The 16,101-nt window shown below is 48.2% G+C and overlaps 1 protein-coding gene across 3 annotated transcripts; it reads right to left on the minus strand.

Annotated features, from left to right (window-relative positions):
* Positions 1 to 8,390: 8,390 nt before the first annotated feature.
* On the minus strand, positions 8,391 to 15,446 carry TAC3 (tachykinin precursor 3). 3 transcript variants are annotated; one of them, XM_055566295.1, is made up of 8 exons: positions 15,324 to 15,446; positions 14,980 to 15,077; positions 14,310 to 14,428; positions 12,016 to 12,121; positions 11,796 to 11,825; positions 11,251 to 11,304; positions 10,793 to 10,867; positions 8,391 to 8,654 (listed from the first exon to the last, which is right to left on the minus strand). In XM_055566295.1, the coding sequence occupies exons 3-7, from the start codon at positions 14,421 to 14,423 to the stop codon at positions 10,794 to 10,796; spliced, it is 378 nt and encodes a 125-aa protein (XP_055422270.1). In that variant the 5' UTR covers positions 14,424 to 14,428; positions 14,980 to 15,077; positions 15,324 to 15,446; the 3' UTR covers positions 8,391 to 8,654; position 10,793. The 3 variants fall into 3 exon arrangements, with proteins under 3 accessions (XP_055422270.1, XP_055422268.1, XP_055422269.1); XM_055566293.1 differs by having other exon boundaries at positions 12,016 to 12,124; XM_055566294.1 differs by lacking the exon at positions 15,324 to 15,446 and having other exon boundaries at positions 12,016 to 12,124; positions 14,980 to 15,123.
* Between the last annotated feature and the right edge of the window lie 655 nt (positions 15,447 to 16,101).

Here is a 16,101-nt window from a genome sequence, read left to right on the forward strand (position 1 = left end):
ATGGGCTGCCGTCTATGGGGTCGCACAGAGTTGGACATGACTGAAGCGACTTAGCAGCAGCAGCAGCAGGCTCCTCTGTCCATAGAATTCTCCAGGCAAGAATACTGGAGTGGGTAGGCATTTGCTTCTCCAGGGGACCTTCCCAACCCAGGGATCCAACCCGGGTCTCCTGCATTACAGATAGATTCTTTACCATCTAAGCCACCAGGGAAACTCACTTGATTCATAGATCATTGAATAAAGTCAGATCACCAAATTTAGTTGAATTTTGCTTTTAAACAGAGTGGATTGTCTCAGGCAATCCACTTTTGTCTCCCTTCCTTTAAGTAACTCCAGGTAATTCCAGATTGTCTGGTTAAAGGCCACATTCCTGGGAGAGGCTAAAATTGCAGTTAGGGTAGGCATTAAGTCTTGGATAACTGACATGGGACTTAATACAAGTGATTCCACTTGGGGCTGTTTCTTTTATTAACACAACCAGTAGACTCATAAGCTCTAGCATGACTCTGAGACATTAGGCTGCAAGACTTGAGTCTTGGGCCTGTTCAATCTTTCTACCTCTGTTTAACTGCCTTAACCATCTCTAGAGTGCTGTAAATGTACTTCACATGTTTACAAATCCCCTAAAGTTGTAGATTAAAGTTTGTATCATTTATACTTGTGATATTATGATTTATAATAAGAAATATATATATTTGATCTTCACACCATTTCTAATGGGCTTCTCTGATAGCTCAGTTGGTAAAGAATCTGCCTGCAATGCAGGAGACCCCAGTTTGATTCCTGGGTCAGAAAGACCCCCTGGATAAGGGATGGGCTACCCACTTCAGTGTTTTTGTGCTTCCCTGGTGTTTCATACAGTAAAGAATCCGCCTGCAATGCGGGAGACGTGGGTTTAGTCCTTGGTTAAACGACTGAGGGACTTCACTTTCACTTATGTGCCAATTTTTCCCTTTCTTCTTGATGTTTTAAAATTCCATGTATCTGCACATGTTAATGTGCAGATACACATACATATACATTTATATACATAAATATATATGATATATATATATTATATGGGCTTCCCTGGTGGCTCAGTTGGTAAAGAATCCGCCTCCAATGTGGGAGACCTGGCTTTGATCCCTGGGTTGGGAAGATCCCCTGGAGGAGGGCATGGCAACCCATTCCAGTATTCTTGCTTGGAGAATCCCATGAACAGAGAGGGTTACCTCTCTTACCTCTTACCTAGAAAATTCCATGGATGGAGGAGCCTGGTGGGCTACAGTCCATGGGGTCACAAAGAGTCAGACATGGCTGAGCAACCAAGCACACCATTTCTAACACAGAGCTCCTAAAACAATTGGAAGTTCCTAAGTGATGAGAGCCATAATGATGTCTTTAGTTACATTACTGGGTGACTTTGGGACTGCACCTAAAGATAGAGGCCGGTTGCCAAGAGAACCAAGGAACTTTCGGTCCCAAGCCTCTGCCCTTCAGGGAGGAAAGAGGAGCTGGAGGTTAAATCAATTATCACTGGTCAATGATTTAATCAATCATACTTATGTAATGAAGTGAAGTTGCTCAGTCGTGTCCGACTCTTTGTGACCCCATGGACTGTAGCCCACCAGGCTCCTCCATCCACGGAATTTTCTAGGTAAGAGTACTGGAGGGGGTTGCCATTTCCTTCTCCAGGGGATCTTCCCAACCCAGGGATCGAACCTGGGTCTCCCGCATTTTGGGCAGACAGTTTACCGTCTGAGCCACTAGGGAATCTAGACTTATGTCATGATGCATCCATAAAATCTTGAAAGAACTAGATTTGGAGTGCTTCTGGATTGGTGAAAATGTAGAGATTCAAAGAGAGAAACGTGGCATGCTCAGAGAGAGCATGGAAGCTCCACACCCCTTTCCCCATACCTTGCCTCATGCATCTCTTCCATCTGGTGTTCCCAAGTTATATTCTTTTATAATAAACTGGTGATCTGTGAGTAAACAGGTCTGCTGAGTTCTATGAGCCACAGTAACAAATCAGTGGAACACGAGAGAGTTGTGGGACCCTCCAATCTGTAGACAGTTAACAACTTGGGTTTGAGATTGACGTCTGCAGAGGTCAAGATGGCAGAGTAGGAGGATGTGGAGTTCATCTCTCCCCACAAATGCATCAAGACTACATCTACAAATGGAACATTTCTCACAGAACCCTAGCTGAACACTAACAGAGGACCATGGATGCCCAAAAGGACAAGAAAACTCCCTACATAATAGAGTAGGATGATAAAATGAAAGTGTTAGATGCCCAATCCTGTCCAACTCTTTGTGACCCCATGGACTGTAGCCCACCAGGCTCCTCTGTCCATGGAATTCTCCAGGCAAGAACACTGGAGTGGGTAGCCATTCCCTTCTCCAGGGAATCTTCCTGACCCAGGGATCCAGCCCAGGTCTCCTGCATTGCAGGCAGATTCTTTAAAATCTGAGCCACCAGGAAGCCCAAAAAAAGAAGAAAGGAAGGACAACTGGATCAGTGCCCCTCAAGAGAGGGGCTAAAAGAGTGGAAAGGTTCCTGCATCCAGGGAAGCCCCCTCACCAGCAGGGAGATCAGTTGGGACAGAAGGGGAGCTTTGGGGGCTGTTGGAGGAGAGTGCAGTAATTCATCTGCAGCAGGCAGAACAGAGTGAGACCTAAACACATGGTCCTTGCCACAGCCCTGAACCCCCTAACCTGAGACATATGTCTGCTAACACACATAGGGACTGGGGGCTGGAACATGAGGTTTGGAGAGCAAACCCAGGGAGAAGACTGATGTTAGCTGCAAGGAGATAGCCTGAGGGGACAGGAGTGAGGAAATGTGCAACCAGAACACTTGAGGAGGAAACCCTGGCTGCCACAGAAGCAAAGCACCATTGTTGAATGAGGATGGAGCCTCCTTTGCAGACTCTGCCCCCACATGCTGGTGCCTGCCTCCCTGGGCACTAAGAAAGGCCCCCACTGGGTCGAGCTCTCTTGTGCCCATGGTCTTCTGCTCCCCTGTGTGCCTGTTACTGCCAGGGCTCCCACAACCTGGGCCATCACACCACCTCCACACCTGCTCCTCACCAGGCAGACTTGTATGCTCCAGGGCAGCCTTGAGAGTAGGCCTTTGTGGGGTCTGAACCCCAGGGTCTGTGCAACTAAGGAAAAAGGCTGAAATCTGTCCTAGCAGCTGCACAAACCCTGAAATGATACTCATGTGGCCGAGTTTGTAAATTCAAGCACCTACAGAACATCTGAATGGGCCACGAGTGCTCCTGCAGCCAAGATGGACCTAGTTTTAGCACCTATAGATTTTGTGGGCACATACAAGGAGGGGTTGGGCCAGGCTAGAGTTCAAACTCCCCCTATAGCACAGAGTCCCAATCCATGAATACTGGTATCCTGGGATCTGACTTCAGAGGATCTATGCTGGTGGTCTGGTGAAAAAAATGTCTGAGAGACATAGGGTCAATTGCCAGCATACCCGCAGTTAAGGTGGGGCTGAGAGCAGTGCCAACAACAGCGTAAACTGAGAGCTCGCACACTGGGTATAAGGTGACACCACTAAGCTCAGCTACAGGTGAACAACTCCAGAGGAGGAATGGCCGTGGTTTAGTCGCTCAGTCGTGTCCGACTCTTGCGACCGCATGGACTATAGCCCGCCAGGCTCCTCTGCTCATGGGGTTCCCCAGGCAAGAATACTGGAGTGGGTTGCCATTTCCTTCTCCAGGGGATCTTCCTGACCCAGAGATTGAACCTGTGTCTCCTGAAGCTCCTGCATTGCAGGCAGATTCTTTACTGCTAAGCCAAGCTCACAGCCACCTCAAAACACACTCCTTACGGCCCTGCCTATCAGAGGGACAAGACCTGGCTCCACCCACGAGAGGGCAGACATCAATCCCTCCCACCAGGAAGTCTACACAAGCCTCTGGACCAACCTCACCCCCACCAAGGTGGGCAGACACGAGAAGCAAAAGGAACTATGATCTTGCAGCCTATGGAAAAGAGACCATGAATACAGAAACCTAGACAAAATGAGATGACAAATAAGTTGCAAATAAAGGAACAAGAGAAAAATCCACAAGAACAACTAAATGAAGAGGAGATAGGCAATCTACCTGAAAAAGAATTCAGAGTAATGATAACAAAGATGATCCAACATCTTGGGGGGGAAAAGTGGAGGCACAGATTGAGAAGATAAAAGAAATGTTTAACAAAAAGCTAGAAGATTTAAAGAAAAAACAGAGATGAATACTATAATAACTGAAATGAAAAATACACTAGAAGGAATCAACAGCAGAAGAACTGAGGCAGAAGAATGAATTAGTGAGCTGGGAGACAGAGTGGTGGAAATTATTGCCATGAAACAGAATACAGAAAGAAGAATGAAAAGAACAGAAAAGAACAGTCTGGGACAATATTAAACGTACTGACATTAGCATTATAAGGGTCCCAGAAGGAGAAGAGAAAGGGTCTGAGAAAATATTTGAAAATATTAGAGCCAAAATTTCCCTACCATGTGAAAGGAAGCACCCACTCAAGTCTAGGAAGTGCAGAGAATCCCATAGAGGATAAACCCAAGGAGAAACATGCCAAGACAAATAGTAATCAAACTGACAAAAATCAAATAAACAGAAAAATAGTAAAAGCAGCAAGGGAAAAGCAACAAATAACATACAAGGGAATCTCCATAAAGTTTTCAGTTGATTTTTCAGCAGAAACTCTGCAGGCCAGAAGGGAGTGACACAATATATTTCAAGTGATAATTGAAGGGAAAAACTTACAACAAAGGATACTCTACACAACAAGGCTCTCATTCAGACTTGAAGGAGAAATCAAAAGCTTTACAGACAAGCAAAAGCTAAGAGAATTCAGCACCACCAAACCAGCATTACAACAAATGTTAAAAGAAACTTCTCCAGGTAGGAACGAGACCAACAACTTAAAGCAACCTTGTACATATGTGGACTGCTAAATCAAAACCTCATGGGAACAGCAAATCCCCAAACTACAATAGATACAAACACAAAAAAGAAAAAGTGGACTTCCCTCGTGGTCCAGTGGTTAAGAATTCACCTGCCAATGCAGGGGACATGATTTTGATCCCTGGTCTGGGAAGATTCCACATACTGCAGGGCAGCTAAGCCCATGCACCACAACTACTGAGCCCACACTCTAGAGCCCACAGGCCACAGCCACTGAGCCTGAGTGCAGCAAATACTGAAGCCCGTGCACCCTAGAGCCCATGCTTTGCAACAAGAGACACCACAATGAGAAACTTGCGCCACAACTAGAGAGTAGCCCCTGCTCTCCTAACTAGAGAAGCCCTCAGGCAGCAAGGAAGACCCAGCACAGTCAAAAGTAAATAAACAAAATTGTAAAAAAGAAAGACAAATATCACATGATATTACTTGTTTGTGGAATCTAGAAAAATGGTACAAATGAACCTATTTAGAAAACGGAAATTGAGTCACAATGTAGGAAACAAACGTATGGTTATAGAAGGGGAAAAGGGGAGAAGGACAAATTGGGAGATTGGGAGTGACACATAGACATTGCTTTATATAAATAGATAACTAATAGGAACCTACTGTATAGCACAGGGAATTCTGTTATACTCTATAATGACCTATATGGGATTCCCTGGTGGCTCTAACAGTAAAGAATCTGCCTGCAATGCAGGAGACATGAGTTTGATTTCTGGGTCTGGAAGATCTGCTGGAGAATGGAACGGCTACCCACTCCAGTCAGTGTTCTTGCCTGGAGAATCCCCTGGACAGAGGAGCCTGGCAGTCTACAGTCCATGGAGTCACAAAGAGTCAGACATGACTGAGCGACTACACTGAACTGAACTGAATGACCTATATGGGAATAGAATATTAAAAAGAGTGGATATATGTATATGTATAACTGATTCACTTTGCTATACTGCAGAAACTAACACAGCATTGTAACCCAACTATATTCTAATTAAAAATTAATTTTTAAATAAAGAAAAATTTTTTAAATTAACAAATAAAAATTAAAAGATTGGCATCTGACGATGTTCCATAGGACTGAGTCTTCAATCTGTGAAATCTGATACTATCTCCAGGTAGACAGTGTTTGAGCATTGTTTGTTGGTGTGAGATATCTCCCCCTCCACATGCATTGAATTGGGTCTAGAACCTTTAAACAAAAGTCTTTGAAGTAAATCACCATGTAATCACAATAACACAGATGTTCAACTAAATGGAGAAAAGCCAGGAGTTAGGCCAAGGTCTTATTGATTCAAGGCCCTCTTAGGCATCAACCTCCTTCCAATAGGAAGAAGAAGGCCAGGATTCCTTCACACATTCTCCAAGCACAAAAGCAGGAATTGGATTTAAAGCTGGTCTTCATTTTTCCTGGAATCCCCAGTACTGCAGTTTTCGTCAGTCCCACTAGAGAGCAACCTTTCTGTATTTATGCTCCTACTTGGCAAGCACTGGTGTCAGGCAAAGCACAGGCCTGACTCTCAAGTCTGAGCAGAAGCTTTCATGACCCAAATAAATCCCCCAGACTCTGCAAAACTTATCCCACTTTTAAACAATCTAGGTAGATAATTTTGAAATGCTAACATGATAACTCATTGAGAAAAGCCTTCAAGATTTGGGGTGAGGGTATTCTTTGAAACGTGAAAATGTTAGTCGCTCAGTCATGTCTGACTCTTTGCAACTCCATGGACTGTAGCCCTCCAGGCTCTTCTGTCCATGGAATTCTCCAGGTAGGAATACTGGAGTGGATTGCGATTCTCTTCTCCAGGGGAATCTTCCTAACCCCGGGGATCGAACGCAGGTCTCCTTTATGGCAGGTAGATTCTCTAACTTCTAGCGGTAAACCAGACACCAGGGTTACCCAGGTAAGTGCCCCCACCATGGAGCTGTGGGCCCAAAATTGCCCCAGTCAGGTTCTGGGAAGAGAGAATGTTCACTGGGGTGAAGGACCTGCAGGAAGAAGTCTCTGGCTCCATGGCCCTGTCTTTTCCCAGCCTTGGGAAAGCTGAGCACCTAGCTGAGATCTCCCACACCAACAAGCAATGCTCCAACACTATCTACCTGGGGATAGTATCAGGTTTCATAGGATGAAGATTCAGTCCTACAGAACGCCTCCCATCCCTACATCTCCAGATGCCGATCTTTTAATTTTTATTTATTTATTTTTAACAATTTTATTTTTAAATGCTTTGCACCGCCCTTTGTATGAGGGTGGTTCAGGGTCATGGCCAAGGCCCTTGCACTAAGCTAAGGCAGGGAGCCTGAGGACTTCTCAGGCTGTTCTCTTCAATTAGGGTACAGAACCCCCATTTGGGACCAGGGAACTGCGATGGGTGGCACATCAGATTAATAAAAGACACCCACACATACCTCCTTTAAGTGACTTACATACACTGCAGACTACTAAACCACCATTACAGAGGCTGGTAACAGTTGCATTACAGAAGAGTCGGAAATAAACATTTCCCTTTATAACTAAAGCAACCAGTTAAAGCTCAAGAGATCTTGCTCTCCTCCTTCTCGGCTCCTACAGTAACTTTCCTGTCTATATTCCAACCTAGCAAGATCAAGTGCTATTTGCTGACCCAAAGCCCTGCTAGCCTGTAAACTCTGTTTGTGGGTCACCATCTCATCCCACTACCTGTCATAGGACCCAAGCCCAGTATCGGGGGATGGAGAAATAGTAGTGCTACAGACGCATCCTTCTTTGGGGCCGGGTCTTTGCACAGCCATCATCCCCATCTCCCTTCTCTACAGAGTAGGAGTCAGGGGTTAATGTCTCCCAGGCCCATCCTGGAAATACAGAATATCTGGTTTTTCTTTTTTTAATATTTATCTGTTTACTTGGCTGCATCAGGTCTCAGTTGCAACATGCAGGATCTTTTTTGCATCATATAGGATATTTCCTTGTGGTGCACGGACTCTATTGTGTCACTCAGGCTCAGTAGTTACTGCACGTTGGCTTCTTTGCTCCTCAGCGCACAGGATCTTAGTTCCCCCACCAGGAATCGAACTTGGGTCCCCTGTATTTCAAAGTGGATTCTTAACTACTGGACCACCCTGGAAATCCTTGTTTTTTTCTTTATCTTCTTTATCTAAAGCTGGTCTGTGAAAGTCTTTGAGTGCTAGAAACCATCTTCCAAATTCATTTCTTCTTTTAATCACTAAATAAATCTTCCCATACTAACTATATGAAGCAATGAGTAAGACACTGTTGGGAAAATTGACATGTGTACAAAATAAAGAAACTTCCATTTATATATGATATAAGTGTGTGTATCATATGTGTGTGTCTGTGTGTGTGTGTGTGTCTGTGTGATACAGCCAAAAGAGTCAAGAAAGAGAAAAACCCATCCACCAACTGAATACATCCTGTAGGTCATAATATGTAAAAATCCTTTATTGTTGAGGAATAGAGAGAGACATCATATTTGTAGGATGCTACAGAAATTCCAGGGCAATCTGTAGTCAATGGTTACAGGGACTGGGGATGCTCACAAGGCAGTTTCTGCAGCCAGTGGGACAGAGAGAAGAAGGGGTTAAAGCACAAGAGTGTTACAGGGGTGGGGAGGAGGAAGGGAAATAGAAGCGTGTGCATCTAGGGGTGGGTGTCTTCACGATGTAGCCCAGGAGTCCAGGAGTGGAGTGCTGAGGACCAAAAAAAAGATCAGATCACATCTCTGTCCTTAAAACTCCCACCACCCACCCACCAGGGAGGTGGGGGAGAAAGGGAGGGGCCTCTGTAAGGGAGCAGTAGAGAGAATGGAAGCCTTAGCCCTCAGCTCTCCATGTAGCCTTTGAACTAGAGGATTGAAAAACTCTCCTAGCTACAGTTGCTTGCGTCTTCCCAGCTGCTATGTGCATTGCACGACCCATTCATAAACACCATGTGCGTGGTCTGAGGGGCCCACACAGAAAGATGTAGTGGCAAAGTTCATATCATCCTGGCATCCTATGAGCTGGGCATACACACGGCCCTGTCCAATGCACCTTGGAGCTAATGCTCCCCTGGCCTCACCCAGTCCCTCCTCCTCTTCCCAGAAACCTCCCAGAGGAAGGACAGGTCCAGGGATCACTTCCTTTTTCAGCAGTTTCACATGAATGAAATTAGACAGCATGATGATCTGTGTTGATCCATCTCATCTAATCTTTACATGCCAGCCCCAGGGGCCTTGAGTCTATTTTCCCCAGTACCTAACAGGTTCAGAATGAGCCATCCGTGGTGAGATTATGAGGGCTGCAATTATGAGCCCAGTCCCTCCGAAAAAGCCTAGATTCACCAGAAAGCATTACAAGTAGATTTCTATAATGTGCTTGTTTCTGCCATTTGTATAAAATACTATGGCAAAATTGCACTGTAATTATCTTTACGGCCGATGCATAACGTTGGGGAGAGTATGTCATCCAGATATAGCTGCCCATATAATTATCTGGCTGTCGGCAAGACTGAAATAACAATCTAAAGAGAGCAAAATGATACAGTAAGTACCATGTAATCAGCGAGTTACGGTTATTACAGCTTTTTGTGCCCCCTCGCCCAACACTGAATGGGGGGCACAGTCATGACTCTGGGCCTGGGAGTCATGCACAGGCAGTCTCTTTGAGAGCCAGCTCCTGGTCCTTGGGTCTCCCTTGAAACCAATGAGAGGGGGTAATAGGGCCTCAGGGGGAGGGGCAGGAGTCTCTAGGAAGACAAAGGCTTCCTGACCCCTCTCTGCCTCCCCCGACACCATTCTTGGGAAGCTGGTGCAGAGAAAGCCATCAGTGAACTGCTATTGCTATGTGTGGAAAGCTGCTGTCAAGGCAGGTGGTTCCGCATTTTGACAACACACTTCCCCCGGGGTGACTCACATTCACATACCAAGTGGAAGAACTGTCAGCCGACTCAGGCCTAGGTTCCAGCCCAGACAACTTCAGACAGACAGACCAGAGCCCACCGAGGCAACACTGGAACCTTCCCTACACCTCCCAGACTGCGACAGTCACAGTGAAGCCAAGGTACAATGCTGTGTGCCAGGCACTGTTCTGAACACTTGACCTAGACTCACAGCAACAGCCCTGTGAGATAATATTATCATCCCAACTTTTCAGATGAGGAAACAGAGGCACAGAAGGATTATGTAACCTGGCCAAGAGACACAGCTAGTGAGTGACAGATCCAGGATTCAAACTCAGGCCATGCTCTTATTCATTACTCTGCACAGAGCGATTACGATAACAGTTTCCAGCCAATCCCCATTAGATTTCAGAGTTTTTCTTGCAATCCTAGAAAGAAATGCAAAAATCATCCTTGCAAAGAACTCTATAGTGGAGCCGGTAACCCAAGATTCAGGATGATCTGGATGGTTTCAGCCTCCCTGGGAAGCAAAATGCTTCACGTGGGAATAAATGTGGTACCTATAATTATCCAATAATGATCTCTCCATCTTTTGCACAAATCACAAGAGAATAGAGTCCAAACAACAGAAGTTCTCCATCAAAGAAACCCCAGGGGAAAACCTCCTCTTGCCATTTCCCCCAACTCACTCCGGCTCAATTGTAAGCCGGGAGCAATGAAGCTGGAAAGAGATGTGAAAGAGGGGTGTGCGTGTGTGTGTGTTTTTCTGTGTGCACACGTGTGTGTGTGGTCACAGACAAGCACACACTTCTAAGTGTCGGGATGTATTTAGGGTTTTAATTATGAGCATTAATGCCCATAGCATCAGAGGAAATGATCCTCTGGCAACGCCCCTCCTACCCCACCACATACCCACAATCCCCTCTCCTCGCCCCGAGTAAGTCCTTACCTCATTCCACACTTGGAGGGTACTTGAAGGTGCCAAAGCTGGGGATGTTTTCTTGGTTTATATCAACAGGAGTGTCTGGGGGGATGTAAAGTGTGTAGTTAGGAGGGATTTTTCTGACTATGACCTTCACCCTAACCCAAAAGCAAAGGGCTGGCTATGCAGGACAGCTTTGGACGACAGAGTTAGGAAGAAGAGGGACTCTCTGTTTGGGAAATGGGGGAGGGGCAAGCAAAGCCTCTCTGACCCTTTCCCAACAGCAGCAGGACCTTCTTAGAAAGGTCTCCCCGCTTTGCTCCTGGGGAGGGCTGGACTGTGGGTCCAAGCTGATTGAGTAGAGGGGTGGAGGAGCCCTCACTGTAGCTAGGGAAAGTCCTGTCTTTCCCCACACTGACAAACATAAGGCAGTTGACTCCTGCTACACCTTTGCCAGCACCCCAGCCCTCCCACCATGCTCCTACCTGGCTGGAGGTTCCTCTTGCCCATGAGACCCACAAAGAAGTCATGCATGTCACCTGCATAAAAAGGGCCAACATGGTCAACCATCACGATGAGGGGTTGATACATTTCCCCAGACAGGTGTCAGGATTTCTGAGGTTGGGTTCTGGTCTCTGTTTCTGTATCTCACCACAGCTTGCCTCCCCACCGTTAGCAGGCTGTCCCCTTAGCCCACCCTCTCTGTCTACCTCCCTCTCCCCCATCTTTCAAGAACTCTAAAATTCTCCCACCCAGCAGGTGCCTGATTTAGAATCTTCACAGCCACCAAGAGATCCTCTTGACTTGCACTACCACGCCCATGGAGGAAGACCTCACCAGGCCCCCCACAGCTGCTTCCTCTGGCGCCCAGGGGCCTCTCACACTCTCTAGAGGCTGACTGAGCAGTTGCAGCTGGAATGCTGTTTGCACCAGTGGAACCAGGGCCAGCCAAAATAGTCACTGGGCCCTGTCCCCGTGGAGCTCTGGGCAAGTGGTCAGCAGAGGTTGGGAGGGAGAGGAGGCTACTCACGTTTTTGGGGAAGTGGTGACTCCTTAGGACCTGTGAAGCAAGAACAAGCATGTAACTGGGGAATGGGATCTGCAAAGAGACGATTGGAGGGGGTTCAGATCACAACCTCAATCATTCACGAAGCCGTCTCCAGCCTCCTTCCCTCCTGAAGGGTCTCCCAGGCCTATTTAATCTTCAGAATCCTGCCCCCCAAACCCCTTTCCCTGAGGCTGTATCCTACCTACGCTGGCCTTGCTCAGCATCTTGAGCAATCCATCCAGGGAGACCACGCGGCTATCATAGAGTCTCCGGAGCAATGACGGGGGCAGCTGGTAGAGATTTGAGTCCTTCTGGGGAAGAGAGACAAAGAGGGCCAAGGAGGAGGCTCACCCCCAGTCCTCTCACTCTTTTCCCACAAGAAATGGCCTCTTCCTGAGCTCATCACAGCTGAACCTGACATCCTATTTCTTTCCGGATTTCCTCTGGTTTCACACTAGAAGAGAAGTGGGCTCTCAAATTGTGGTCCATGGACTAGCAGCACAACCGCTGGGAGTTTGTTAAAAATACCTAATCCTGGTCCTATACCAGACCAACTGAGACAAAATCTGAGTCTTAACCAGGCTCCCAGGTGATTCATAGCAAGATTTGGGAGGCACATGTAGAGGGAACACGTTGGGTATCCCTGTAGGCCGACCAACTGCCCCAGTTTGCCCAGGTGTGTGGGGCTTTCAGTGCTCAAGCTGGGACAGTCCTGGGAAAACCAGGACAGTTGGTCATACTATCTCCCAAGCTCAAAGGGGACAGACTCCTGGGGCCCCTCACAGCTCCTGCCATCTCTCAGTGAAAAGGGCTTTTGGTTCTTTTCACCCTGGCACATCCGGAACCGGTCTGACCAAGGATATGGTTGCCCCACTAATCGAGTGAGCCAGGAATTTCTGAGAAAAGTTCATCAGACAGAGCTAGTATCCTCTGGTCTGTGCTCCATGATTGAGCCACAGACAGGACTTGGTCCTGGGGACACGTGGGTGTAGGCAACCGGGGCCACCAGCCATCCTGGAATCGCCCCACTCTCCACTGAGTCCATGGGTGTTTCTCTCTCTGTGTTTCCCACCGCCGCTCCCTCTCTTTTCTTTTCCATTGGTTTCTGCCTGTGGTTTTCTGTCTCTCTCCCCACGACCCCGCCCCGGATTTAGAATTTCAGAAGGCAGCATGCTCAGAATGAAGCCTCTTCTCCTCCACAACTGAACCCCATTGTAGCCCTGCTGCTGGGCAGGGGTTCTTAATCATCTTGGTGGTTTCACACATGCCAACCTGGCTGCCCAGGCATGCATACATCCTACCCCTGTCTCATTCCAATTTATCTCATCCTCATGGATCTGTAGGGAGAAGGGGCAGGAAGGCAACCTCTCTTTTACTGGACAAGAGGGGCAAGGTTGGAAAGCACATTTGTCTCAGAGTAACAGACCCAGATATTTGGTCTCCAGCTGGAACTTTGGCTCCAAACACAGTGTCCAGCCTTTGTCTGGCACTCACTCTGTGCTTTTTGAACTGGTTCTGGTCTTTTGGAGCTGGTGCAGCAGCTACCACCTGCAAAGTTGCCAGCCCATCATGCCTTGGGACACCTCACCAGCTGGACAAAAACTGATGATGTCTCTTTGCCCAGCCCACAGCTTCCCACGCAACCACTTCCCCAAATTGTTCAAATACTCTGCGTACCTCCTGTAATGAGATGCTAAACAGATCCAAGCTGGAGAGGCATTTAGACTTCACACGCTGAATTTGTAATAAGTTCCACCTGTAATCATCTTAAAAGCACTCGTACCAATATAATTGCTGTCTTTTCAAAACCTTGAAAAGACTTCCTCCTTGTTCTCCCCCAGTACCCCTATTCTAACAACTCCTATTCTTTTTCTTAGAGGAACTTCAGAAACTGGGGCCCAACTTGTTTTGTGATTTTTTGTTTCCTATCCTGACTAAGCAGAGGCTAGAGGGGGACATGGGACAAGAGGAAAGAAAGGGTTGGGATCTTAGGAGCACATGAGGTTACTGAGGGTGGAAGAGCAGCGGATAAGGGAATTTATGTGAATTTTTAAAACAACATAATACATAAAACTGACAGGTAACAAAGAATACAAACGACTATTTGGGAGAGAAATTCTGACTGTTTCATACCATCCAAGGAGTGAGGAAGACCTGCCCCCCTGCAAAGGGACAGAACCTGAGCTGGACTCAGGGAACCTGAGACCGCCTTATCCAGCACCATCCACTCACCAGGTCACCAGACAATCAAACAAACAATGTATCAGTGGGGCACCTTTTACATACAAGGTGTCAAAGACATGCAGAGGGACAGAGACACAGACAGACATACAGGGAGAACATGAGGCCCCCAGAGAGGCAGGGCAGTCCAGCCCTCTGGTGGATAATCCAAGCAACTCCCACCTTCCTCCCTACAGAGGTGGGACAGGCAGAGTGTGGCCCCCATGATGGTATCTGGTATTCTGCCAGGGTGGCAAACCAGAGGGGAAGCCTTACCTTGCTGTGACCCCCACCGGGCACCACCTGCTCCTGTGACCCCTCACAGACCGCACCAAAACTCCGAGCCGAGCTGAGGGCTAGGATGACTGCAAACAGCAGGGCGCCGCGCATGATGCCTAGGAGGACAGAGAGACGGGACAGGGGAGGCAGGGAGGAGGAGGACACAACACAGGTGCAAATGCAGGAAGCATTCACCACCAATGCCCTGCCTCCCCGGCCCCCAACTCTCCCACCCCAGCCTTGGTCAGGGAGAGTCTCTGAGCTGGAGGGGCTCAGTCTCCCGGCCTCTATCACATGTTCCCCCAGTCTGTGCACCTGGCAATGAGCAATGGTGCAACAATGCGGGGGCTCCAGCTTCCAGGGAAGATAATAGACTGACGGGACCTGCACAGGTCTATTTCGTTCATCAGCTGGAGGAGGGATCCTGAATGCTATTTTCCAGCCCTAGATACGCTAAGACTTAGGCCAAACTTTCTAAATATTGGAAGAATCAGTCTGTACCCACAGGCTCCAGGCATCACTACATCAACCCCTATCGCCTCTTTCTGCTCACCTGCCCAGTAGCCCACTCCCTGATCAAAGGCTGCCACCTTTATTCCCTCCTGACTCCACCCCTGTCCTCTGGTGCCAGCTCCTATCCATCCAACATTCCCTGGCTTGTGCCTACCTGTGGAGCAGCTTGGAGCCTGGGACAGATGGTCTAGCAGGATCAGGGAGCTGGCCGGAAGCACTGCCCGCTCCCCACGAACGCTGCTGGTGCTGCTGCTGTGGAGAGAAAAACAGGGAGTGGAGGGACTGGGGAATGTGGCAGGAACTCCTACCCAGCTCCCTGATAAAGGCTCTGGGAGGGTCTGGGGGAGCCGGGGGAGGGGCTGAGAATCACCAATCCCAGGGTGGCTGGCGGGGCGGGAGGCTGGTGGGGGTGAAGGGGGATATAGGCTGCAGACACACACACATACACACACACACACCACAAACCCAGCAGTGAGCTGAGGTTATCCAGCAACTCACAGTCCAGCAGCCCTGGAGCTGGGCGCACTAAGCGATGATGTTGCTTATGCAACTCAACAGATGAGGTCCCTGGGCTCTTTCTCCTCCATATCCACACACCAGCTCTTTGCCCTTTAAACTTCCAGCCTCAACTGCCAGGCCAAACCAATTTCTGGCAGGTCCTTCTCTGGCCACCCACCCTCTCCCCCCAACCAGGATGAGCAGGATCCCATCCCGGATGATTGGGATGTGAGTCTGGCACCTCTCCAGTCTTTGGTTGTCCCTCTGTCCTCCTTCCAGCTGGAGCTGACTCATCGCACTGGCCCTCTTAGGGTCTGCACTTCTCCCCAGTGGCTAGTGCAAAACCTCCAGCGTCTGCCTCCCTCCATCACCTCCCCAGGGCCAGGGCCCCTCCCCTGGGGCCTCCCACCCCGTTTCTTGACCCCTGAATCAGCCTGACGTTGTTGCATCCTTCCAGGGTTCTCACTTCTACCCTTCCTGCTGTCGTCTCTGAGAGGAGGAACAGAACGCCACGGCTAAGCTGTTCCCCTCGCCCCCACTCCAGCATTGATCTCTTAATTGCTTCTTTTTCTCCTTTGTTATGTTTATCCCCTACTCTGTCTCCAAACAACTCAGGCATCTTCTCCCCTGAACTTTCAAGCCTCTAGTTCATGCCCCACAGTTAAGAGGCTTCACTGTGCTCACTTCAGGCCCCCAAGGTAAGAGAGCCCCAGGGGAGGGTCAGAGTCAGGATCTGAGACAGACCCAGAAAGAATGCCGCCATAGGAGATGAGGGGAG

This window comes from Bubalus kerabau, chromosome 1 (genome assembly GCF_029407905.1).
Source record: "Bubalus kerabau isolate K-KA32 ecotype Philippines breed swamp buffalo chromosome 1, PCC_UOA_SB_1v2, whole genome shotgun sequence".
In the NCBI taxonomy this organism is placed as follows: domain Eukaryota; kingdom Metazoa; phylum Chordata; class Mammalia; order Artiodactyla; family Bovidae; genus Bubalus; species Bubalus kerabau.

Coding starts and splice junctions, on each gene's coding strand:
- TAC3 (XM_055566293.1), bottom strand. CDS start 14,423: ATGCGCGGCGCCCTGCTGTTTGCAGTCATCCTAGCCCTCAGCTCGGCT. Junction 12,125..14,309: donor CCGGTGGGGGTCACAGCAAG/GTAAGGCTTCCC, acceptor TCTCTTCCCCAG/AAGGACTCAAATCTCTACCA. Junction 11,305..11,795: donor GTCACCACTTCCCCAAAAAC/GTGAGTAGCCTC, acceptor CTTTTTATGCAG/GTGACATGCATGACTTCTTT.